Below are 26774 nucleotides of genomic sequence, written 5' to 3' on the forward strand. Positions count from 1 at the left end.
GCAATAATATCTCAAAGCCACCACTTAAGTCACAGTGTGGGGAGATTTTAACCTCTTATATATTCAGATTTCTATGGAAATAATTCTGTTCTTACAAAGCAGAATGTAGTTCTAATGCAGTTCCCAAACGTGAAGAAAAAACTTGAGAAGAATCAGCTGATTCCTATTTCATAAAAATCTCCATTATAACACAAAGATCAACAGATCTTTTGATCTCATACAGATAATCTCTGTCAAAAAAAAACTTTTATAGTATACAGAGAAGGCTGGGCGTGGTGGCTCACGCCTGTAATCCCAGCACTTTGGGAGGCTGAGGTGGGCAGATCACCAAGTCAGGAGATCGAGATCATCCTGGCTAACATGGTGAAAACCCGTCTCTACTGAAAATACAAAAAAATTAGCCGGGCGTAGTGGCAGGCACCTGTAGTCCCAGCTACTCAGGAGGCTGAGGCAGGAGAATGGCGTGAACCCAGGAGGTGGAGCTTACAGTGAGCCGAGATCGCGCCACTGCACTCCAGCCTGGGCGACAGAGCAAGACTCCATCTCAAAAAAAAAAAAAGAACTATAGTATACAGAGAAAAAAGGATAAAGACTATTTCATTACATTTAATATTTCATCACCTGGTGCTCCACCTCCTGAAGTAAGGATTCCAAAAGCTCTGTTTCTTGGGTTAGAGATGTCTTCTGACCTGATGAAAAATAGTGAATCATCAACACTTGGGTTCATTATTGGTTTAAGAATGAAATTAGCTTCCAATGAACATATTTAATAACAAGAAATACACTTCAAGTAAGCAAAAATTCTTCATTACAGCTACCCTAAAAATTCTCATTCAACTTTAAGAGATTGAATATTATAGTAGCCTTGAAAATGGAACTTCAGAACCAATTCTAATTAGTTTTAGACAAGATATCACTGAGATCAAATTCATCTAAGTAATGAAATGTGCAATGACAATATACTTTAAGCAAAAAATTTACTTTTCTAGATTTTCATATTCCCTTGGGAAGAAGCAATAACATGAATTTCATTCAATCAGCTATTCTGAAATGATTTTTCACCAAATTTAACCGTGGCTTAAAAGAGAATACAAAGTGGGCCAGATTTTTAGGTTAAATGTCAGCAAAAGGTCTGTCCTGTGAATATACAAGGACCTGTTTAAAAAAAAAAAATGCCCACAGAAGTGAATAGTCTCAAAAAGTTGGAGACAGAAAAAGATAAACAAATTATTACTGGCTGGGGGCCATGGCTCATGCCTGTAATCCCAGCACTTTGGGAAGCCAGAGCAAGAGGATAACTTGAGCCTAGGTATTTGAGACCAGCCTAGGCAACATGGTGAGACCCAGTCTCTACAAAAAAATAAAAAATTAGCCAGGAGTGGTGGTGCATGCCTACAGCCCCAGTTACTTCAGAGGCTGAGGCATGAGGATCGCTTGAGCCCAAGCAGTCAAGGCTGCATGCAGTCATGCAATGAGCCTTGATTGCACCACTGGAGTCTTTCCTGGGCAACAGAGTGAGATCCTGTCTCAAATTACAAACAAAAAAATTATCATTACAGAAATTATCCTTATAGAAAAGGAAGAAAGTGCTTTGTATGTTTTGAAACAAAAAGAAGATAGGTTTGCTTACCAAATCAGGCCATTTTCTTTGTAAACCCAAAATTTGAAAACCTGGAAGTACATCCATGAGGACAGCAAAAGTTTTATCAATCTGTAGTGTTATTTGATAAGGAAAAACATTTAATAGGTAGAACTTTTATTTATTTTATTTATTTATTTTTTGAGATGGGGTTCCACTCTTGTTGCCGAGGCTAGAATGCAATGGCACGAACTCAGCTCACCACAACCTCCGCCTCTTGGGTTCAAGTGATTCTCCTGCCTCAGCCTCCTGGGTAGCTGGGATTACAGGCATGTGCCACCATGCCCGGTTAATTTTGTATTTTTAGTAGAGATGGGGTTTCTCCATGTTGGTCAGGCTGGTCTCGAACTCCCAACCTCAGATGATCCACCCGCCTTGGCCTCCCAAAGTGCTGGGATTACAGGCATGAGCCAAGGCGCCCGGCCTTTATTTATTTTTATTTATTTTTTTGAGACAGGGTCTCATTCTGTCGCCCAGGCTGGAGTACAGTGGCGCGATCTTGGCTCACTGCAACCTCCACCTCTCAGGCTCAAGTGATCCTCCCACCTCAGCCTCCTGAGTAGCTGGGACTACAAGAGCACACTATCACACCTGGCTAATTTTTCTTTTTTTTTTTTTTTTTTTGGTAGAGATGGGGTTTCGCCACATTGCCCAGGCTGGTCTTGAACTCCTGGGCTTAAGAGATCCACCTGCCTCAGCCTAGAACTTTTAGGTTGCAAAAGAGTTACAGTATTAGCTAGAATCTAATATTATCAGACATAATTTCTACTATAACCACATCCCACAATCCTAAAACAGCCCATGGACAACATTACAATACATAATTAAACTTAAAAATGAGTGGCAGAGGCCAGGGGTGGTGGCTCACTCCTGTAATCCTAGCACTTTGGGAGGCCAAGGCAGGCAGATCACAAGGTCAGGAGTTTGGGACCAGCCTGGCCAATATGGTAAAACTCTGTCTCTACTAAAAATACAAAAATTAGCAGGGCGTGGTGGCACGCGCCTGTAGTCCCAGCTACTTGGGAGGCTGAGGTAGAAGAATCGCTTGATCCTGGGAAGCGGAGGTTGCAGTGAGCCAAGATTGTGCCACTGCACTCCAGCCTGGGCAACAGAGCGAGACTCCATCTCAAAAAAAAAATTAGTGGCAGAGGCCAGGTTTGGTGGCTCATGCCTGTAATCCCAGAACTTTGGGAGGCGGAGGCGGGTGGATCACCTGAGGTCAGGAGCTCAAGACTAGCCTGGCCAACATGGCAAAACCCCATCTCTACTAAAAATACAAAAAATTAGCTGGGGGTGGTGGCACGTGCCTGTAGTCCCAGCTACTCAGGAGGCTGAGGCAGGAGAATTGCTTGAACCTGGGAGGCGGAGGTTGCAGTGAGCCAAGATAGTGCCACTGCACTCCAGCTTGGATGACAGAGTGAGACTCCGTCTCAAAAAATAATAATAATAATAATAATAAATTAGTGGCAGATACTATGGTATGAATTAAAAATCTGAGGCTTATGAGACTATTCTAAAGATATACTAACCCTGAAAATATCCTTTTCCCCACCTCTTATCCTTAGAAAGAATCCTATTTAATCATAAAAGCTATCTTGGAAATCACAAATTATAATTTTTCATAATGAAAAATAATTTGAAAGCCACAAAAGCAGGGCAAGTTCAGTTATTGGATAGGGAAGTTATTTCACAGTTATACAGGTAGTAAAATTAATAAACTTAAGAGATCTGTACTGTGGTATTATATGACTTTTAGTTGATTCAATCAAATAAATGAAGCAATGAACAAATTCACTCAAGAAAAACAAGACCACATGCAAATGTTTATTTGGCTACAACTGAAGGTCACATCAACAGTCAAGATCCCCTCAATTTTAAAGTCCTAATACGTATCAACATCCAGTACTCTACATGGCTTAATGAACTTAAAGGGATCTCAAATATTATCTAGAGTTCTGAAAAACTAAGATCACCTACATGTATGACTGCAACTGAGGATCTAAGAACAATTACGATTTTCATTTACATGAAATCTTTAAGTGGCATTGTGACCGGTATAATCAATACCTACAGGTTTTGTCTAATTGCTCCACTGGGTGGAGGAACTGTGCTTTCCAATCTAACTACTAGAAGAATGATTGTTTAAGACTATTTGCTACTTGGTCTGTGGGAAAAAAACTAAAAATCAGATATTAAATAGTATAGGATTATAGTAGAAAAGCAATTCATGAAATGATATACAAATATACAAACTCAAAGATATTTCCATCTCATTTTTTAAAAGTTAAAAATAAAATGGATAAAATCATTATTTTGGATGACACAAAGACATGGCTAAAATCTTGGAGAATGAAGATAGCCAAAAAAAAAAAAATTATTTGTTCACACCTTATTTAAAGTATATATATTTCACTTTGGACTATGATAAAAAATGCAAAGCTGGTTTTTAGTCAGCAAAACACTGGAAGGACTAAGATCACTAAAACAAATCAAACAAAACAAACTATAGCATTGGATCAAATTCTTACTTAAAATTTAATATCAGGCTCCAAAATCAAAGAAGAATGAAGGAATCTTTGAAAAGCAAAAAGGTCAGCAATAAATATAATTAAGCATATGTAAAATGAACCCTACTAGAAATCAAAAGCTGAGACTTTAAATCTCTAAGAAAAAGCTGGCAGGGAATGATGCTGATGTTTACAAATGTCAGTTTCTTCATCCCCAATGAAAATGGATGGAAAGGATATGGAACATTAGTAGAAGGAATTCTGTTAGATTTGGAGAAAAAGCTACCTAACAATGATGCCCACTGGCCATTAGGATTTTCATCCAAGTGGCTATGAAAACTTGGATTTTCATCCAAATGGCTATGAAAATTTTTCTCTCTTATCATTTCTAAATACAAGTCAAACATTTATCTGTCTACATTGTAACAACATGGAGTTGCCTAAAATCTCAAGATTCCTACCTAGGATCACCACCCTTATTCTTCAAAGACTGAATCTCAAACAAGCTGAAAGCACCTGGTACCCCAGCAGCATACAAAAACACTTACCCATCAGTGTTATAAGCTTATTCTTCAGCTGTGTGTCTAACCGTGCAATCATCATCTCCACCGCATTCCTAATTTCCCGAACACGCTCATCTTTTGCATTTCTTACAGCTTCTACGTTCCTTTCCTAGAAGATAAACAAGTAAGAATAATTTTAATTGGGTAAATTTTAAAAACAGAAGCACCACATTATAATATTGCCAAGAATAGATAATAGGAAAAAGGTAGTTAGAGGAAGGCCAAATGGAAATGACCCAAGTCGCTTATATTTCAAAATGGCAGACATGCAATCAAAAACACAAATTTTCTGCATAAAGAATGTTATAAATGATCACTTGATTCTTGATCCCTAAAGGGGTAAAAGAAAGAAGGCATCTGTTTTTAATTTAGGATATGGTCCACAAACTTCATTTTAAGTTAGGAAACGGTCCATAAACCTCATTTATGACTGTCATTCTGACAACTTGAAACAAAATGTATTCTAAAAACATGCTTAGTATTTCATTCTTGGGGGCTTATCACATTTTTTCACAGAAATAACATTATAAATAGCTCACTAAAGCTGTTTGACCTATATAGTATCTAAAGAGTAATGTTAAATATTGCACTTTCAACTCTGTGGAGTTCTAAATCAGGACATAACAAATAGCTCATTCCTTAGTAAAAGAGACTCACCCAAAAGCTGGGGATCCAAAGAGTGTATAACTTAATGAATGACTGTACAAGTCAATACTGATTCTATTTAGAAGTAAATTACTGGGGCCAGGCACAGTGGCTTACGCCTGTAATCTTAGCACTTTGGGAGGCCAAGGCAGGTGGATCACGAGGTCAGGAGTTTGAAACCAGCCTGGCCAATATGGTGAAACCCTGTCTTTGCTAAAAATACAAAAATTAGCCGGGTGTGGTGGCGGGCACCCAGCTACTCGGGAGGGTGAGGCAAAAGAATCGCTTGAGCCCAGGAGGTGGAGGTTGCAGTGAGCTGAGATCGCGCCATTACACTCCAGCCTGGGCGACAAGAGTGAAACTCCATCTCAAAAAAAAAGAAAAAATAAGTTAATTATTGACTCTGTAACAAACAGACTTTTTAAATTCACTGATTTTCTAATTCTGCATAAGAGGTAATTCTCTGACTCCAACTGCTTCCTTACAAGCCAGGGGCTTTGTATGCAAATTTCTCAGATACTCTGAAATTTATGGGATTTGACTACAGGTACAGCCTATCAAATTTGCAAATCTTGAAAATCTTGATTTCAACATCTGATTAACTTATATTATATAAATATATTATTATATATTACAGATTAAAAACAAAATAATTATATTTTAGTAGTAGTCTTACCACTTCTTGAACTAAGCTGATCAGTTCCATGAGACGCCGACGAAGTTTGGCTACCTCTTCATTCACTTTAGTGACATGTTGCTCATAAATTTCTGCCAAAGGTTTAAAGGTATGTCCGCCATGCTATTTAAATTAGAGTAGCTTTAGAACACTTTCACATATCTTATCTGCATTTACATTCCTTTGTAACACTCTATGGACACTAATAAACTGGTAAATATTTCAAATGAACTTTATCTTATTAGCTAATTTAATTTTGTTGAAGCAGGCCAGTGCCTGCTTAAAATCACTTGGTCCATGTAGGAACTCTTTCAAGACTGTAAATAAAAGGCTTTAGCAAAATATTCATTTAACTAGAAATTAACTTATTAAAAAGAACCAAAATCTTTAACCACAGCCCAAATCATCTGCCACAACCTTATCAGCCAGTCACTCTTCTCTAAGGCAACACTAGTCTTCTTCCATGTCCTCAAACTTCTTTCCACCAGGACTTTACAAAAATTACTCCCTCTTATTAAAAAATAATTCTCAGCCAGGTGTGGTGGTTCATGCCTGTAATCCCAGTACTTTGGGAAGCTGAGGACGGCAGATCACTTGAACTGAGGAATTCATAACTGGCCTAGCCAACATGGCAAAAACACATCTCTACTAAAATACAAAAAGTAGCCACGCATGGTAGCACACACTTGTAATCCCAGCTACTCAAGAGGCTGAGACATGAGAATTGCTTAAACCTGGGAGGCAGAGCTTACAGTGAGCTGTGATCAGGCCACTGTACTCCAGCCTGGGTGACAGAGAGAGACTCTGTCCCAAAAAAAAATTTTTTTTTTAAATAAAAACCAAAAAAAAAAATAATAATAATAATGCTGGGCACGGTGGCTCACGCCTGTAATCCCAGCATTTTGGGAGGCTGAGGCGGGTGGATCACCTGAGGTCAGGAGTTCGAGACCAGCCTGGCCAACATGATGAAACCCCATCTCTACTAAAAAATACAAAAATTAGCTGGGCGTGGTGGCATGCGCCTGTAATCCCAGCTACTCAGGAGGCTGAGGCTGGAGAGCCACTTGAACCTGGGAGGCGGAGGTTGGAGTGAGCTGAGATCACCCCACTGCACTCCAGCCTGGGTGACAGAGTGAGACACTGTCTCAAAAACACAAAACAAAACAAATAATAATAATAATTCTCCATCTTCCCTCTCCCATCTTGGTTTGTCTTAATCCTACTCATCCTTGGCACTTAGCTCAGATTTACAGGATCAGATGCTATAATTATGCATCCCCATCAGCTCTCTGTATTTATTCCTATAATTTATCAAGCCAATTAAGTATATAATTAATTGTTTGATATGTTCATCACCAAATCCCTAGTCTTCACCACAGCTGAATGAATTAGAAAGACACTTGAAGAAAAAGCCCAGGATACAAAATTAACAAAAGCAATGAACCCATTTTCCATCCCACAGAGTTACTACAGAGATAGAAGACTGATACAAGTTAGCCTCACAAAGCCAGTTGCATTCAGCTCAAAAAACGATTTTTATAGCTAACTACCTAAAAATAATTTTGATTGGTAACTAGAATTATATTTTTAATATAAGAAATCTCCTATAAGTTCTTACTACAATTGTCTTATTTAGCCAAAGTATCCCATTATTGTCTCCAAAAAGGATGTAGATTTTTACATGTTCACTTTAAGTATAGAAAAAAACATTTCTACTATCTCTTATAAAATCTATGTATTTAAAGTATTAAATGTGAGAACTTAATTTTTTCTAGTCAGCACAATATTCAAATTCTAACAGAAAGCTCTCTGAATTGAGCTCTACTCAACCAATCTGGCCTGCCACTCTCTCAGTAAAACATACTGACTGATGTCCACAGAATGATCAATTCTCATGGCAACTCTAGATACCTACCCACTTCCATTTCCCCCATCACTTATTTTTCCTAAGAATCTATTGTGTTTATTCTCAACCTATTTATGCCAATTGTACTTATTATTGTAAGGAGATCATTTAATTAAGTATTCAGAGGTTGGGAGTGGTGGCTCACGCTTGTAATCCCAGCATTTTGGGAGGCCAAGTCAGGTGGATCACCTGAGGTCAGGAGTTCAAGACCAGCCTGACCCACGTGGAGAAACCCTGTCTCTACTAAAAATACAAAACTAGCCAGGCGTGGTGGTGGCGCATCCCTGTAATCCCAGCTAGTACTAGGGAGGCTGAGGGAGGAGAATCACTTGAACCCGGGAGGCGGAGGTTGCGGTGAGTCGAGATCTCACCATTGCACTCCAGCGTGGACAACAAGAGCGAAATTCTCAAAAAAAGAAAAAAAAAGTATTCAGTAAACAACAGAACATGACTTTAAAATAAAAAAGCTGCTTCTAAGAAAACTAACTTCAACGCTTCAGGCTCAATAATGGTAGACTGTCTTTAAAAACTGCTCTTGAATTCAATTGGAAAAAATCTAAAAAATAAAAAATAATTATAAGGATCTAGATAGGCGCACTCATGTTGTTTCACAAGTGTCTAAGTTCTTGCTCCATTTTAAAGGAACTAAAATTGGAAATGTTGGCCAGTACATCTGATCAACTGACCTTTAATGAAAAAAGTGACCTAGATCCTACAACAAAAGATCTGCAAATGAATAGAGGATATGTTTTATAGGTGTTAGAAATTAAAATATTTACGTAAGGGGTCCATGTCCTACATCAAACCGCACAAACAAGATTCTTCTGGAATAAAAGTACAATACCTTTAATAAAGCGTCTAGAAAGCAGATGCATTTTAATTTTCATTCTACGAGCGCATAATGACACTATTTTCTATCTGAATAAGTATTTCAGTGCCTTCTAGCCTCTAACTTAAAAAAAATACTGAATTTGTTCTGCTCACCATTCCTTCCCAAAGTGCACACTGATGGCAGATACACTTCTTACAAGTCCAGCAAAATACACTAAGTTTTTCATGGTGATTTTCACATCTATACATTATGAAAAGAAAATAAAGTTATAAATTAAATAAAATTGGAACATAATCACCTCCACAAATTCTTAAGCTTGGGCAAACAGGTCAATTTTAAATGATTACATCTCAAGAAACACAGTATAAAATGTACTCCATGGCTTCTGTAAAGTAAGCTAAAGAAGTTTATGCGGACAATTTTCTGTAAAGTACTGTTTTCATTGATCTGGACTTTATAATCACATGCAAAATACAGATTTGCTTCTTAAAAACGTAACATATATTGCACCATTTCCAAGCAGCACTATAGATGATATATTCTATTGTACTACTACATTTTGGGCATGTGCTTAATAATCATATTGATTATGCATCTATACCTACATGAGCATGCACAAGTACTTTTCCTACATGTGGTGAATGATAACAATAATCAAGACACATGATTAACTGCACGATTTAAAACTAGACCCTCATGCAAAATGAACAACTCAATTTTAAACGTTCTTTTAAACTGGATATTCACATGAAAAACAATAAAGTTAAATTCTGTTATGGATTGACTATGTTCCCCCTCAAATTCACAGGTTAAAGCCTTAACCCCCAGTGTGAATGTATTTGCAGACAGAGCCTTTAAGGAGGTAATTAAGCTTAAGTAAGGATCACAAGGGCAGGACCCAAATCCAACAGGACTGGTGTCCTTTATAAGAGGAGGAGACACCAGGCGTGCACGTGCACATAGCAAAGATCATGTGAGGACAGAGCTAGGTGGTGGCCATCTATAAATCAAGGAGAAAGGGAGGCCTCACCAGAAACCAACACTGCCAGCATTTAATCTTGGATTTAACACCTATCAGATCTGTGAGAAAATAAATTTCTATTGTTTAAGCTACTCAGTTAGCAGTATTGTTATGGAAGACCTAGCAGACTAATACAGACCCTTATTTTACACCGTATATACAAATAAACTACAGGCCGGGTGCAGTGGTGGCTCATGCCTATAATCCCAGCACTTTAGGAGGCCAAGGCAGGTGGATCATTTGAGGCCAGGAGTTTGAGACTGGCCTGGCCAATATAGTGAAATTCCTTCTCTACTAGAAATACAAAAAATTAGCTGGGCGTGGTGGTGCACTCCTGTAATCCCAGCTACTCAGAAGGCTGAGGCATGAGAATCGCTTGAACCCGGAGGCAGAGGTTGCAGTGAGCTGATAATTCCACCACTGCACTCCAGCCTGTGCAACAGAGCAAGACTCTGCCACAAAAAAAAAAAAAAAAAAAAAAAAGAATGAAGGTTTAACATCCAGAATATATAAATAACACCTATAACTCAACAAATAAATTTTAAAAACTCTAATTTAAAAATGAGCAAAAGATCTCCAGTAAGCATATGAAAAGATGCTCATTACTACTAATCATTAGAGAAATGTGAATCGTCATACCATATTAGGATGGTTGCTATCAAAAAAACAAAAAAGAGCAAGTGTTGGCCAGGATGTGGAAAAACTGGAACCCTTGTGCACTGTTGGTGGGACTGTAAAATGGTACAGTCACTATGGAAAACAGTATGGAGATTCCTCAAAAACTTAAATTAAAAATAGAATTACCACATGATCTAGCAATTCTACTTCTGATTACATAACCAAAAGAACTGAAAGCAGAGTCTCAAAGACATGAACATCCATAGTCATAGCAGCATTATTCACTACAGCTCAAAGGTGGAAGCAACACCAATTTTTACTGAGAGATGAATGGACAAAAAAAAATGTGACATATACATACAATATAATATTATTAAGCCTTAAAAAGGTAGGAAATTCTGACACATGGATGAACCTTGAGGACATTATGCTAAGTAAAATAAACTAGTTACAAAAAGAGAGGTACTGTATGGTTTTACTTATATGCAGTATCTAGAGTACTCAAACAGATAGAAACAGAAAGTACAATTGTGGCTGCCAGGGGCTGGTGGGAAGAAGGAATAGGGAGTTGTTTAACGGGTACAGTTTCAGATTTGCAAGTTTAAAAAGTTCTGGAGATTGGCTGAACATGTGAACATGCTTAACATAACTGAACTGTACATTAAAAAATGATTAAGATGGTAAATTTTATGTATATTTTACCAAATTAAAACGTTTTGGCCGGGCGCGGTGGCTCAAGCCTGTAATCCCAGCACTTTGGGAGGCCGAGGCGGGCGGATCATGAGGTCAGGAGATCGAGACCATCCTGGCTAACACGGTGAAACCCCGTCTCTACTAAAAATACAAAAAATTAGCCGGGCGCGTTGGCGGGCGCCTGTAGTTCCAGCTACTCGGGATGCTGAGGCAGGAGAATGGCGTGAACCCGGGAGGCGGAGCTTGCAGTGAGCTGAGATTGCGCCACTGCACTCCAGCCTGGGGTACAGAGCAAGACTCCGTCTCAAAAAAAAAAAAAAAAAAGTTTTAAGTATTCTCTTGTTTATAAAGTAGACATACTCTTGCATTTTTTTTTTTTTTTTTGGAGATGGAGTCTAGCTCTGTCATCCAGGCTGGAACGAAGTGGCGCGATCTTGGCCCACTACAACCTCCACCATCTGGGTTCAAGCAATTCTTGCTGCCTCAGCCTCCCAAGTAGCTGGGATTACAGGTACCTGCCACCACGCCCAGCTAATTTTTGTACTTTCAATACAGACAGGGTTTCACCACGTTGGCCAGGCTGGTCTCGAACTCCTGACCTTAGGTGATCCAACCGCCTCAGCCTCCCAAAGTGCTGGGATTACAAGCGTGAGCCACCACGCCTGGCCCACTCTTGCATTTTTAAAAAAGCATTTCATTGATGAAGGACACTGAACTTAGAGAAAACACTTACATAGGTTTATATTTTATATTTCTAATTCATAAGTAATCAGAATATAAAATGGGAAATTAATAAAAGTTAGAAGAAATATATCAGATACTGTTTGGAAGCTCATTTAGCAAGACTTCCAAAAGACCAAATTGATAATATAGCTTTTACAATATTGAAAATTTGCCAAAACTCCTCTCAATCAACAGCCTGTATTCACTTGCAGCAAGGGGAGGCCAGTAGGCATCAAACAGCAAATAAGAAATACTAGCAGGTTAGCAAACCGTAGCAGTCTACTCCTTTTGAGAGGCTGTAATAGAAGAGGCCCAACAAGAGGTAAAAGGTCTTTCCAAATAGTAATACCCACCACTTCAGAGGAAAAACACCTAAGTGTTCACCAATTAACCATGTTGTAGCTTCTTCATCTATAAAAACAAATCACTGCCACATCACTCTTTCCTTTCTTTATCTGCTCCCCATAACAACTCTCCAGATATGTTCAAAATTCTTCAATTATGGAACATAAGACCATTTATTCATTCTTGTCCCTCAAATGACTTAACACTGTATTATCACTGTGTCCCCATTAAACAGTTAACAGAAGTCATGTCTCATTTACCTTTGTACACCTATCATCTAGCAAAGTACTTTCTGTGTTGGGGGAGGGGAGGGCGAGCGGTGTCTGTGTGTATACATGGCATGAAATAACTGTTGTTAAATAAACACAATAAGAATATGTTACTTAACAGCAACAGCACATGACTGAAAGAATTAAAAACAAGAAATATAACACCACTTATTCATAAATAACTAAGGCAACTACCAATATAGTGTCATTAAACAACACAAAGGCAAAATCCATTCAACATTGAAAAAAGAAATTAAGAACATACTTATCCTTTTCATTTTCTTCATGTTTGGTGAGACTGCAGAGTTGAAGAGTATCAAGCTGTTGTGTTATTTCTTCTGCCCAACGACAATTTACTAGTTCTCGTAGCTGGAGTGGAGCACTGGGGAGAAAATCCATACACATACGCTAATTCAGGAATTTGAGATTACTTTATAAAATTAATACATTTCTCAAAATAGAGAGCACAATAATACTCATACCATAACACTATTTTTTTTTTTTAAGAGATGAGTCTCACTCTATGACCCAGGGTGGAATGCAGCGGCATGCATGATCATGGTTCACTGTAGCCTTGACCTCCTAGGCTCAAGCGATCCTCCTGCCTCAGCCTCCTGAGTAGCTGGGACTACAGCAGCACACCATCAAACCCAGCTAATTTTAAAATTTTTTGTAGAGACGGGAATCTCACTATATTTCCCAGGCTGGTCTTGAACTCCTGGCCTCCAGTGATCCTCCCAAAGTACTGGGATTACAGGTATGAGCCACTACCTGGCCCCATAACACTATTAAAACTAAAAAAATAAAAAATAAAAAAATAAAGACACAACGAAAAATATTATCTGCGACTGATTTTCACCACATTAACAAGTCATTTACGAAAAGAAACAAAAAGCTAAACAAAAACATATGATTCAGAATATGGACTGAATTCTCAACTTCTGAGTCTAAAGCTGTACTGTTGGCGTGGTGGCTCATGCCTGTAATCCCAGCACTTTGGGAGGCCGAGGCAGGTAGATTGCTTGAGCCCAGGTGTTCGAGACCAGCCTGGGCAACATGATGAAACCCTGTCTCTATAAAAAATTAGCCAAGTGCGGTGGCATGTGCCTATAGTCCCAGCTACCCATGAAGCTGAGGTAGGAGGACCACATGAGCCAGGAAGATTGAGGCTGCAGTGAGCCAAGATCATGCCTCTGCACTCTAGCCTAGGGAACAGAGTGAGACCCTGTCTCAAAAACCAAACAAAACACAAAATCCACAGCTGTACTGTCCAAAACGATAGCCACTAGCCACATGTGACTCTTTTAAGTTAAAATTAAATAAAAATAAAACTTTGGCCAGGTGCAGTGGCTCACACCTGTAATCCCAGCATTTTGGGAGGCCACGGCGGGCGGATCATAAGTCAGGAGATCAAGACCATCCTGGCCAACATGGTGAAATGCCGTCTCTACTAAAAATACAAATATTAGCTGGGCGTGGTGGCACGTGCCTGTAATCCCAGCTACTTGGGAGGATGAGGCAGGAGAATCACTTGAACCAGGTAGTCAGAGGTTGCAGTGAGCCAAGATTGCGCCACTGCACCCCAGCCTGGCGAAAGAGTGAGACTCCATCTCAAAAATAAATAAATAAGTAAAATTTCATCATATAGCCACACTAGATACATTTCAAGTGATTGACAGCCACACGCAACGAGTGGCTACCATACTGGACAGTGTAGACACAGAATACTTTCATCATTATAAAAAGTTCTACTTGATAATGCTGGTCTTATAAGATAATGTAAGAAAGGTGGGACGGGGCACAGTGGTTCACGCCTGCAATCCTAGCACTTCGGGAGGTCAAGGTGGTAGGATCCCTTGAGCCCAGGAAGTCGAGACCAGTTTGGCCAACACAGTGACATCTCATCTCTACAAAAAATAAACAAAATTAGCCAGCATGGTAGCACACACCAGTGTTCCCAGTTAGGAGGGAGGCTGAGGTAGGAGGAGCACCTGAGCCCAGATGGTCGAGGCTGCAGTGAGCTGAGATCGCGCCACTGTACTCTGGCCTGGATGACAGAGCTAGACTCTGTCTCAAAAAAAATAAAAAGAAAAGTGAATATAAAAAGAAAAATGGGTAACAGATGGCACTCCATTATTTTTTGAAACCAAAAGTAGAGATAACCTAAATGTCTCTCAATATGGGCATAAATAAATCAAGGTATAGTCGTAAAATTGATTATAAGTCACTTTTTAAAAAAAATGACTTATGTATACATACAATCAAGAAAAGATATCTACCATATTTTACATGAAAAAGCAAACTGCAAAACAGTATTATATCATTGGTACATTTTAAGAAAAAGCATATGGGAATCACATACGCATATATATATATAAATATAGGCACAATCATACTGGATTAGGGCATTACAAAATACATGCACAAAAAACAGTCTAGAAGAATAGATACCAAACCCAACAATTTCTTCTGAAAGTGTTATTAAGTGAGAAGACAGGGTAGGGAGTATCAGAACCAGAAGCCTTTTTATTTTATATTTATCTCTACCATCTGGATTTTTTTGTTTTTTTTGTTTTTTGTTTTTATTTTTTTGAGACAGACTCTCGCTCTGTGGCCCAGGCTGGAGCGCAGTGGCGTGACCTTGGCTCAAGTGCAGCAGTACGATCTCAGCTCACTCCAACCTCCACCTCCTAGGTTCAAGCGATTCTCATGTTTCAGCCTCCTGAGTAGCTGGGACTACAGTCGTGCGCCACCACGCCCGCCCGGCTAATTTTTGTATTTTTAGTAGAGACAAAGTTTCACTATGTTGGCCAGGCTGGTCTCGAATTCCCGACCTCAGGTGATCCAGCCACCTTGGCCTCCCAAAGTGCTGGGATTACAGGTGTGAGCCACTGTGCCCGGCCAAACTATCTGGATTTTTTTAACCAGAAAACATTAAAATTTTTTGCTTAATTATAAAAGATAAGTTATGGCCTATCTGGATTTTTTAACCAGAAACATTAAAAATTTGTTACTTAATTATAAAAGGTAAATTAAGAAGTTATACAATGATTTTCTGAGAGGCAGAGTACAACATAGTAAACATAATTTTAAGTCACATGAATTAGTCCCTGCATTTCTTTTTCTAGTCAGATTGCTTATTTCTACTCAACTATCTTCACGAAGAGGAGAAATGGGCAGACTGCAGGAAAACTGCCTTTATGAATCCCAAGGCACATTCTGACCTTACTATTTTCAAAATTCACAAATAATGATAGCGAAACACTTACCGGCAATGAGGACATTGAGCTCTCTGCTCTGTCAGCCAGCGCTAAGGGGGCAAAAGATTAGATATTGATTAGAAAACACCATTACTATATATATATATATATATATATATATATATATATATAAAAAATACTTAATACAAATCTAATGAGTTTAATCTCTAGTGCTTAATTTTAGAGATACTTATAGAAGTAACAGGCAATTTACTGTTTCCCTCACACTGTCATCCTCATAGGGATAAACTTTCGAAGGGACAGAACTCAACACAAAATAGCTGTTAAAAGGCTACTCTCACACAGGAAAAGGAATGATTTCAGGACTAACTGATTCTCACAGGGAACGTATATATAATCTTATTATTGTCTTATAATAATGACACTGTCTCCTTTGCACTCAAAAATAAACCACAGCGATGATTTATTTCTATCTAGTTTACTACTAAATTTATTTTTTGAAAAGCTAATTCAAAAAAAAAGGAAGCTAATTCTGAGTTACATACATTATAGACATGTAAATTAAACCAAAAAAAATGAATAAGCAATACAGCACAACTTTTAAGTCTTATAACAGTTTCACAGGGCCAGGTGCGGTATCTCATGCCTGTAATCCCAGCAATTTGGGAGGCCAAGGTGCGCAGATCACCTGAGGTCAGCAGATGGAGACCAGCCTGGCCAACATGGTGAAATCCCGTCTCTACAAAAAATACAAAAATTAGCCAGGTATAGTGATGGTGGCAGGCGCCCGTAATCCCAGCTACTCAGGAGGCTGAGGCAGCAGAATTGCTTGAACCAAGGAGGCAGAGGTTGCAGTGAGCCGAGATCCTGCCACTGCACTCTAGCCTGGGCAACAGAGCAAGACTGTCTCAAAAAAAAAAACAAAAAAAAAACGGTTTCATAGTTCAGTAATTGAAGCTTCTATCTTGGTTTCCTCATAATTATAAAAAGGTTTTAGAAGAGAATAATGTCTCTACTAAACCGAAAATTATATTAATAATTTATTAGGAAACTGAGAGCAATGTTATATCATATATAAAGATGTTAAGATTTTCTGACTAGTTTCAGGAAACAACAGGTTTATAATAAAAAAACTTTGTTTTAATTGTCTGATAAATAGGTTCAGAGGTAAATAACTATGATCCTACACCAACGTACTCCCAATATCTGTTATTTGTTTATCTCTTTCTACTTTTTAAAATGAACATGAGCTTTAACTTGATGCCAAATAATTAACTTAGAAATAAAATTCCCAAAGAAACCTTAAAGGACAGTAAAAGACTTAAAATGACAGGAAGCAAGGTACTTCAGAGCAAAGAAAATAAGGCTGAAAGAAAAAGCATACAGAGCACACCGATAATCCCAGCACTTTGGGAGGCCGAAGTGGGTGGATCACGAGGTCACGAGTTCGAGACCAGCCTGGCCAACATAGTGAAATCCCGTCTCTACTAAAAATACAAATTTAGCCAGGTGTGGTGCCATGAGCCTGTAGTCTCAGCTACTCGGGAGGCTGAGGTAGGAGAATTGCTTGAACCCAGGAGGTGGAGGCTGCAGGGAGCCGAGATGGCACCACGGCACTACAGCCTGGGTAACAGAGCATGATTCTGTCTCAAAAATAATAAAAATAAAATAAAAAGCCTATGGAAAAGGATTCCTCCATTCTTAATAACCTTGAACATTATTATTACCTTGGTCCCTAGGCAAAAATGAAATTTGGGTCAGGTTTCTTCCCCTGAAACAATGCCATGACCATGCCACTCTTCTGTTAAAGTCACAGCTCCTCTCCAGAACTGGTCTCATGAACTCCTCTCCAGAACTGGCCCTATAACCCAGCAAGGTAATGTCTTTACACGTTTCCTCTCTCTGCCTAAGATATTCTTCAAAACCTTTCTTCATCTGGGTTACTCCTACTCATTGTTTAGATTTCAGTTCATAAGTTGCTTTCTCCAAAAAGCTTTCCCTGACACTCTGCAAACTATTTTAGATACAATTGCCATGATCTACCACAGCAACCTATACTTCCCCCTTCGGATACTTTATTATGACGACTTATTTGTTGGTTTCCTTTGCCCTGCTAGACTACAAACCTTATAAAGACTAGGACTATGATAGGGAGTAACCAGATCGTATTTTTAAATGTCCCCCTCCCTCCCAGTCAAAACAGGCTTATTGCTGCACTATATAACACTGTCGACATATCTGTGCATTTGCTTATATGGTCCCTCCCTCCGTGTCCTGTCTCACAGAAATTTCACTGGATCATGTCCATAAAATTTCCTGCCTTTCCCAGGCTATAGTGGGCTTTACATTCTCTGAATATTTGTGGTATTTTTATCTTGTATTCCACAATCTAATTTATTTATTTATTTTTTGAGACAGAGTCTCACTCCCTCCCCCAGGCTCGAGTGCAGTGGTGCAATCTCAACTCACTGCAACCTCTGCCTCCTGGGTTCAAGCAATTCTCATGCCTCAGCCTCTCAAGCAGCTGGGATTACAGGCATGCGACGCTACACCCAGATGGTTTTCGTATTTTTATTAGAGATGGGGTTTTCCCACGTTGGCCAGGCTAGTCTCCATCTGCTGACCTCAGGTGATCTCCGCCCGCCTGGGCCTCCCAAAGTGCTGGGATTACAGGCAAACAGGCATGAAATTACTCAGCCTCCACAATCTAATTTAATTACAAAATAAATGACAATGTTAATACTTTGAGAAAAGCAATGTTTCTCTCAAACCAAAACCAAAGAACCAGTGGTACAATATTAATGCATAATATTAAACAAATATCTTTAGAGCATTCCCCCTCATTCAATTAAAAAATTATAAACATAAAATAAAAATTAAAAATTATTTTCTCTCCTTCATTAAACTGGAAGAATCACAAGCTTTAGAAAGTATTCAGATCTGTGTCTGATTCTCAGCTCTGGCACTATGGACCACACGACATTGGACAAGTGACTGAGCTCGTCTCCTCACATGCAACAAGAGAATCAACATACCTACCCTGCAAAACCACTGTAAGGGTTAGAGAGAAGCTGTTAGCAATATATACTAAGTATCTAAGATAATCTTTAAAAAAAAAAAAAAAAACTGGCTGCTAACATTTATAGTTCAATTATAACTGGATGTGAGGAAAAAAAGATCAAGGTGAGCTAGGTTTTTGGGTAAAAAACTGGGTTCCTGACTGGAAAAGAAACAGATTTGGCATGGTGGGGGAAAAAAAAAAACAAAAACCTCTTATAGAAATGATATATTTCAGATGCATACTACAAGTCCAAATGAGGGTAGTTAGATACTGGAGGCAGAGAAAAGGCCAGGACTGAAAAGATAAAGTTGGGAAGTATAAGTCTAGAGATAGTGTTAAAAGTCATGGACCGGTCGGGTGTGGTGGCTCATACCTTTAATCCCAGCACTTTGGCAGGCCAAGGTGGGAGGATTGCTTAAGGCCAGGAGCTCCAGATCAGCCTGGGTCACATAGCAAGATACCATCTCTACAATAAATTTAAAAATTAGCCGGGCATGGTGGTCACGCCTGTAGTCCCAGCTACTGCTCAGGAGGCTGAGGTGGGAGATCAATTGAGTCCAGAGGTCAGGGCTGCAGTGAGCCATGATCATGCCACTATCTCTAGCCTGGATGACAGAACAAGACTCAGTATCCAAAAAAAAAAAAAATCCATAGACCGTGACGTTACTAGGAAGATGGTATAGCTATTATGGCAAAGATACCAAAGATAATGTTTCAAGAAAAACAGATGAAGTAATCTGTGCTGAATGCTCCAAGAAGGAAAGATAAGGCCAACGAAAGGTTCATTGGATTTAGCAAAATTGAGTCTACACTTTGCAGGAGCCATGTGAGTGGTGTGGAGGGAACTAAAGCCAAGTTAGAATGGGTTGAAGGGTAAGTAGATGGCAAGGTTGCAGGGAAATGGAGTGGAAAACACTCATTTAAATAGTTTTAGCTATAAGAGAAAACAGGCAGTAAATAGGAAATTTGTTAACAAAGGACTTTTATTCCCAAACAGCTCAAAATTGCAAGAAAACTAGGAGGCAGATCATAGAGGATCTCAGATGCCTTGGGAAAGCATACAAAATTTCTTACATCCCCTAATGTACTGTTTGAGGCAAACTATATATACATACAAAAACATGCCAAATACTTTCTGGGGTTGTTTTTGTTTTTGAGGCAAGTCTCACTCTGTCGCTCAGGCAGGAGTGCAGTGGCCCAAACACAGCTCACTGCAGCCTCAACCTCTTCATCTCAAGAGGTCCTCCCACCTGACCCTCAGAAGTAGCTGAGGCTACAGGTGTGCCCACCACATCCAGCTAATTTTTTAATTTTTTTGCAGAGATGGGATCTTGCCATGTTGCTCAGGCTGGTCTTGAAGTCCTGGGCTCAAACAATCCTCCGTCTTTGGCCTCCCAAAGTGCTGCATTTGCAACACCATCAAAAGGAATAAAATGCTTAGGTAAAAAACAAATCAAGAATTTGAAAGACATACATGGAGGCTGAGTGTGGTGGCTCACACCTATAATCCCAGCATTGCGAGGCCAAGACAAGAGGATCACTTGAACCCAGGAAGTTGAGGCCGCAGTGAGCCATGATCGCATCACTGCACTCCAGCCTGGGTGACAGCAAGATCCTGTCTCAAAAAAATAAAAAAGAAAAAGAAAGACTTATAGGTGCAAAACTACAATACACTGCTGAAAGAAGTTAAAGAAGTCCTAAATAAATGGAAAGACACCCATGTTCAAGGATCATAAGATTTAATATTGTTAAGACAGCAATATTACTCAAAGGCATGTACAGAATCAATGTAATCCCTACTAAAACTCCAATGGTACTTTTCATATTGGTAGAAAACTGCATTTAAAATTCACGTGGAATCTCAAGGGATGCCAAATAGCCAAAACTATCTTGAAAAAGAAAAAGTTGGAGGACTCACACTTCCTAATTTCAAAACTTACTACAAAGCTACAGTAATCAAAACAGTGTGGTACTACCATAAGAACAGAAATAGAGACTAATAGAACAGAATAGAGACGTAGAAATAAACACAAATATTTTATGATTCCATTTATATGATATACTTAAGAATAGTTAATGTAAAGACAGAAGGTAGAATAGTGGTTAACAGCGGCTAGGGGGAAGAGAATAATGAGAATTTATTGTTTATCAAGTACAGAGTTTCAGTTTGGGATGATGAAAAAGTACTAAAGGTGGAGAGTGGTGATGGCTACACAACAATGTGAATGTACTTAATGCCATTAAACAGTACACTTAAAAATACAGTTAAAATCGCAAATTTGGCTGGGCTAAGTGGCTCACATCTGTAATCCTAGCACTTGGGAGGCCAAGCAGTTTGAGGCCAGGAGTTTGAGGCCAGCTTGGGCAACAAAGTAAAACCTTGTCTCTACAAAAAATAAAAAAATTAGCCAGGCACAATGGCACACACTTGTGGTCCCAGCTACTCAAGAGTCTGAAGCAGGCCAACTGCTTGAGCCCGAGAGATTGACGCTGCATTGAGCCATGATTGTGTCACTGTGCTCCAACGTGGGCAACAGAGTGAGACACTGTCTCATTTAAAAAAAAAAAAAAAAAAAAGGCTAATTTTATATTAGGTATATTTTACCACAATAAAAAAAAAAATAAACAGAATACCATATGACCCAGTAATTTCACTCCTAGATATATATTCAAAAGAAATGAAAGCAGGAACTCAAACAGATAATTGTTAACAACAGAACTATTAACAACATCCAAAAGGTGAAAACAACCCAAGGGTCCATCAAGAGATAAAAATGGATAAATAGGCTGGGCGTGGTGGCTCAATGCCTGTAATCCCAGCACTTTGGGAGGCCAAGGAGGGTGGATCACCAGGTCAAGAGATCGACATCATCTTGGCCAACATGGTGAAACCCCATCTCTACTAAAAATACAAAAATTAGCTGGATGTACTGGCGCACACCTGTAGTTCCAGCTACTCGGGAGGCTGAGGCAGGAGACTCGCTTGAATCTCGGAGGTGGAGGGTGTGGTGAGCCGAGATGGCGCCACTGCACTCCAGCCTGGCGACAGAGCGAGACTCTGTCTCAAAAAATAAATAAATAAAAAAAAAGGATAAACAAAAAGTGGTATAGTCATGTGTCACATAAAGATGTTTCGGTAAGGCCGGGCGCGGTGGCTCGCGCTTGTAATCCCAGCACTTTGGGAGGCCGAGGCGGGCGGATGATGAGGTCAGGAGATCGAGACCATGGTGAAACCCCGTCTCTACTAAAAATACAAAAAATTAGCCGGGCGTGGTGGCGGGCGCCTGTAGTCCCAGCTACTCGGAGAGGCTGAGGCAGGAGAATGGCGTGAACCCGGGAGGCGGAGCTTGCAGTGAGCCGAGATTGCGCCACTGCACTCCAGCCTGGGCAACAGAGCAAGGCTCCGTCTCAAAAAAAAAAAAAAAAAAGATGTTTCGGTAAATGATGGACCGCATATACTACCGTAGTCTCATAAGATTAGAATGGAGCTGCCCTACATAGGTGTACCATTTTTTATCTTTTATACTGTATTTTTAATATACCTTTTCTATGTTTACTTATGTTTATTTTCTTTTTTCTTTTTAAATGGGTACAGACTTTTTGTTTGGGGTGATGAAAGGTTTTGGAAATAGTGATATGGTTGTATAACATTATGAATGTAATTAAAGACACTGAACTGTACCGTTAAATATGGGTAAAATGGAAAATTTTGTTACACTTATTTTAGCACAAAATGGGGGGCACTGAACGACCCCTTACCAAAGACAACATATGGATGGTAAATAACTCCTGGAAAAGAGGCTAACATCATTACTCAACAGAGAAACACTAACTAAAACAAGGAGATACCTCTAAGAATGGCTACACACCCCTGAGAATGGCTAAAATTCACAAAACTGAACATACCAACTATTAGCATTAATGTGGAGGAACTGGAACTCTCATACACTGCTGGTGAGAATGTAAAATTATAAAACTATTTCCTTTTTCTTATTTTTGAGACAGAGTTTCGTTCTTGTTGCCCAGGCTGGAGTGCAATGGTGTGATCTCGGCTCACCGCAACCTCCGCCTTCTGGATTCAAGCGATTCTCCTGCCTCAGCCTCCCAGGGAGCTGGGATTACAGACATGCACCACCAGACCTGGCTAATTTTGTATTTTTGGTAGAGACGGAGTTCTCCATGTTGGTCAAGCTGGTCTCAAACTCCCGAATTCAGGTGATCCGTCCACTTCGGCCTCCCAATCCTTTTTTTAATTTAACCTTCATCCCCCTCCTCCTCTCCCGCTTTTGAAGTCCCCAGCATCTAGCATTTCCTCCTTTATGTCCATGTGTGTTTATTGTTTAGCTCCCAGATACAAGTATTTTAGAAAATAGCTTGGCAATTTTCAAAATGTTAAACACACATCTACCATATAATCTCTATCCATTCTATTACTAATTATTTACCCAAGAGAAAGAAAGCTTCTTGTACATGAATGATCACAGCAATTTTCATTGCAATAGCAAAAACTGTAAACATGCCATATGCCCATCAATAGGTGAATGCATAAACAAATTGTGGTAAATACATACAATGGAATACTACTTAGCAATAAAAAGGAATACTACTGATACATACAGTATTTTTGCTGAGTGAAAAAAAGCCAGATCCGTAAGAGTACATATTGTATGATTTTCATTTCTATAAAATTCCAGAACATGCAAACTTATCTTTTTTCTCTTTTTCCATCCCCCTTATCTCTGAAGCAAACTTATCTATTGTGACAGAAAGCAGATCAGTGGTTGCCTGGGGACAAGGCAAGTAGAGGGAGGAATTACCAAGAGGCACAAGGAAACTTTGGGGATGACAGATACATTCACTAACTTGGATGCAATGATTGTCTCACAAGAAGATATATATGTCAAAACTGTACACTTGGCCAGGCTCAGTGACTCACATCTGTAATCCTAGCACTTTGGGAGGCTGAGATGGGTGGATCACCTGAGGTCAGGAGTTTGAGACCAAACTGACCAACAGGGTGAAACCCTGTTTCTACTAAAAATACAAAATTAGCCAAGCGTGGTGATCCATGCCTATAATCCCAGCTACTTGGGAGGCTGAGGCAGAAGAATCACTTGAACCCAGGAGATGGAGGCTGCAGTGAGTGGAGATCGCGTCATTGCACTCCAGGCTGGGCAACAAGAGCGAAACGCTGTCTCAAAAAAAAGAACAAAACAAACAAAAAAAAAACTGTACACTTTAAATATGCATAGTTTACTGCATGTCAATTATACCTAATACAAAATGACTGGCTTGAAAACAAGTAGGCAAGCAATTAATATTTGCTGAATGAATGAACAAATGATCAGTGCATTCAGGAACCAAGACAGCGCTAGAAAGAAAGGTCAGAACCAGATCTGGACGGTCTGAACACAAGGCTAACATTCTTGGATTTTATCCTTTATATATTTCTGAGGCTTCTGGGAAAAAAAAAGAGTTATCAGTGAAAAATATTAATATAGTAGCAGGACAGAAAACGGACTGGAGATAAGAAAAGACTCAAACCTGAGAGATCAGATAGAAAGTAATTAAATAATCTAAGCATGAGGTAACCAATGTTCATACTCCTCTATTAGCATGGTAATGATAAAAACAGAAAGGTAAGACAAATATAAGTGAAACAGGGAGATTAACTAATTGCACTTAAAAATCATTAGTATAGGCCAGGCGCAGTGGCTCATGCCTATAATCCCAGCACTTTGGGAGGCCAAGGAGGGCAGATCAGTTGAGGTCAGGAGTTTAGTGAAACCCCATCTCTAAAAAAAAAAAAAAAGATATATATATGTGTGTGTGTGTGTGTGTGTGTGTGTGTGTGTGTGTGTATGTTTATATATATACACATACACATATATACATATATATATGTATATATATACAAAAATAGCCAGGCATGATGGAGTGTGCTTATACTCCCAGCAACTTGAGAGGCTGAAGCAGGAGAATCGCTTGAACCTGGGAGGCAGAGGTTGCAGTGACCCAAGATCATGCCACTGCACTTTGGCCTGGGCAATAGAGCGAGACTACGTCTCAAAAAAAATAAAAAATAAAAAATGAAAAAATCATTGGTATGAAGTTTCCAGTTTGAGTGACTAGCAGAACAGAACAAAAAGAATGAACTTAGAGTTGGTTTGAAAAAATAATATGAATAATCTGATCTTGAACAAAGTTCAAGATGCTAGAAGGACAAGACAAGACATCCAAAAGTCAGTGCTGAAGGAATAGATTTAGGAGCCATACACATAGAGATGATAGCTAAAGCTGCTAAAGTAAATCGAATTTCCCAAAGTAGGTGAATACTCCCAGAAACCTCAGAGTAGCGAACGACAGCAACAAGATCTTAGGAAATTAAGAAATAAATGCATTTAAGGGGCAGGAGGAAGAAGATGTAACAATGAAAAAATACAGATCAATGAGGCATAAGGTAACAACCGGAGACCATAAGCATATGGGACCTTCATCAAAAGAAATGAGCCCACATCCAGATTCTACCACTTAATTATAGTAATGGAGGCCAATTACTTAATTTATCTAGCATCAGTTTCACTGTTTATTAAAACATAGGTAAGTGTTAATGTGTATTAGTTGCTATTTTAACAATAAAATAACACCTTACAAACAAGTATAGTATTTTATAATTTCTGAATTACTTCTTAGGTTATCTCATTTAATGCCATAACCACCCTGTAAAGCAAATCATATCTGAATTCTACAGCTGAGGAAAGAAGGCCAAGAAAGATTGAATCTCTTAGTTTTAGGAGTATGAGAACTAACATCAGATTTAACTTGGTCTTCTGCACATGGTACAGTGACAAAGAACAGGCTATGGAGTTCTTGAACTTAACGGGTTCAAATCCAGTACCATCAGTTGTGAGCTGTGTAACTAGAAAAAAATTATTTAAGTGTTACGGATACTACTCTTGACAAAGGCATATTTATCTTCCTTAGGCAAGAATAAGGAAACAGAAATTTTTTTTTTTTTTTTTGAGACGAAGTCTTGCTCTCTCGCCGGGCTGGAGTGCAGTGGCACCATCTCTGCTCACTGCAACCTCTGCCTCCCGGGTTCAAGTGATTCTCCTGTCTCAGCCTCTCGAGTAGCTGGAACTACAGAAGCATGCCACCATGCCCGGCTAATTTTTGTATTTTTAGCAGACAGGGTTTCACCATATTGGTCAGGATGGTCTCGAACTCCTGCCCTCAGGTGATCCACCCACCTCAGCCTCCCAAAATGCCGGGATTACAGGCGTGAGCTACCTACCGTGCCCAGTCGAAACAGAAAGTTTGACGTGAAGAGCATGTGACCTCTTTGATTTTCTCACGAAAATAAATAATTGACGAGGAATGTGAACAAGGCAGTTTTCAGCTATGCTCTGTAGATGTGCTATTGGACTCTGGCACACACAACCAAAATCTTGGACTTCCTCATTTTGTTATTTTGTTTCTTGTTTTTTTGAGACAGAGTCTCGCTCTGTCGCCCAGGCTGGAGTGCACTGGCGTGATCTCGGCTCACTGCAACCTCCGCCTCCTGGGTTCAAGCGATTCTCCCACCTCAGCCTCCTGAGTAGCTGGGATTACAGGCACACACCACCACGCCCGGCTGATTTTTCTATTTTCAGTAGAGACGGGGTTTCACCATGTTGGTCAGGCTGGTCTCGAACTCCTGACCCCATGATCCGCCCGCCTGGGCCTCCCAAAGTGCGGGGATTACAGGCCTGGGCCACCGCGCTCGGCCAACATTCAAATTTTTTTTTTTTTGAGACGGAGTCTTGCTCTGTCGCCAGGCTGGAGTACAGTGGCGCTATCTCGGCTCACTGCAACCTCTGCCCTCCCAGGTTCAAGCGATTCTCCTGCCTCAGCCTCCCAAGTAGCTGGGACACAGGCACATGCCACCACGCCCAGCTAATTTTTGTATTTTTAGTAGAGACAGGGTTTCACCATGTTGGCCAGGATGGTCTCGATCTCTTGACCTCATGATCCACATACCTCGGCCTCCCAAAGCGCCAACACTCAAGTTTTAAA

General features: G+C 39.6%; 1 protein-coding gene across 4 annotated transcripts in view; it reads right to left on the reverse strand.

Moving 5' to 3' along the window:
• The window catches only part of TRIM37 (tripartite motif containing 37), a 118276-nt gene that overhangs the window by 88645 nt on the left and 2857 nt on the right, over positions 1-26774 (reverse strand). For all 4 annotated transcript variants that reach the window (XM_058445196.1, XM_032162850.2, XM_032162852.2 and 1 more), the window contains exons 3-8: positions 15707-15747; positions 12703-12819; positions 8921-9008; positions 6031-6153; positions 4695-4818; positions 622-689 (exon numbers count right to left, since the gene is read on the reverse strand). In XM_058445196.1, coding sequence (XP_058301179.1) covers positions 622-689; positions 4695-4818; positions 6031-6153; positions 8921-9008; positions 12703-12819; positions 15707-15747 — 561 coding nt within the window. The remainder of the gene's footprint in view (positions 1-621; positions 690-4694; positions 4819-6030; positions 6154-8920; positions 9009-12702; positions 12820-15706; positions 15748-26774) is intronic.

This window comes from Hylobates moloch, unplaced genomic scaffold, assembly GCF_009828535.3.
Source record: "Hylobates moloch isolate HMO894 unplaced genomic scaffold, HMol_V3 SCAFFOLD_10, whole genome shotgun sequence".
In the NCBI taxonomy this organism is placed as follows: domain Eukaryota; kingdom Metazoa; phylum Chordata; class Mammalia; order Primates; family Hylobatidae; genus Hylobates; species Hylobates moloch.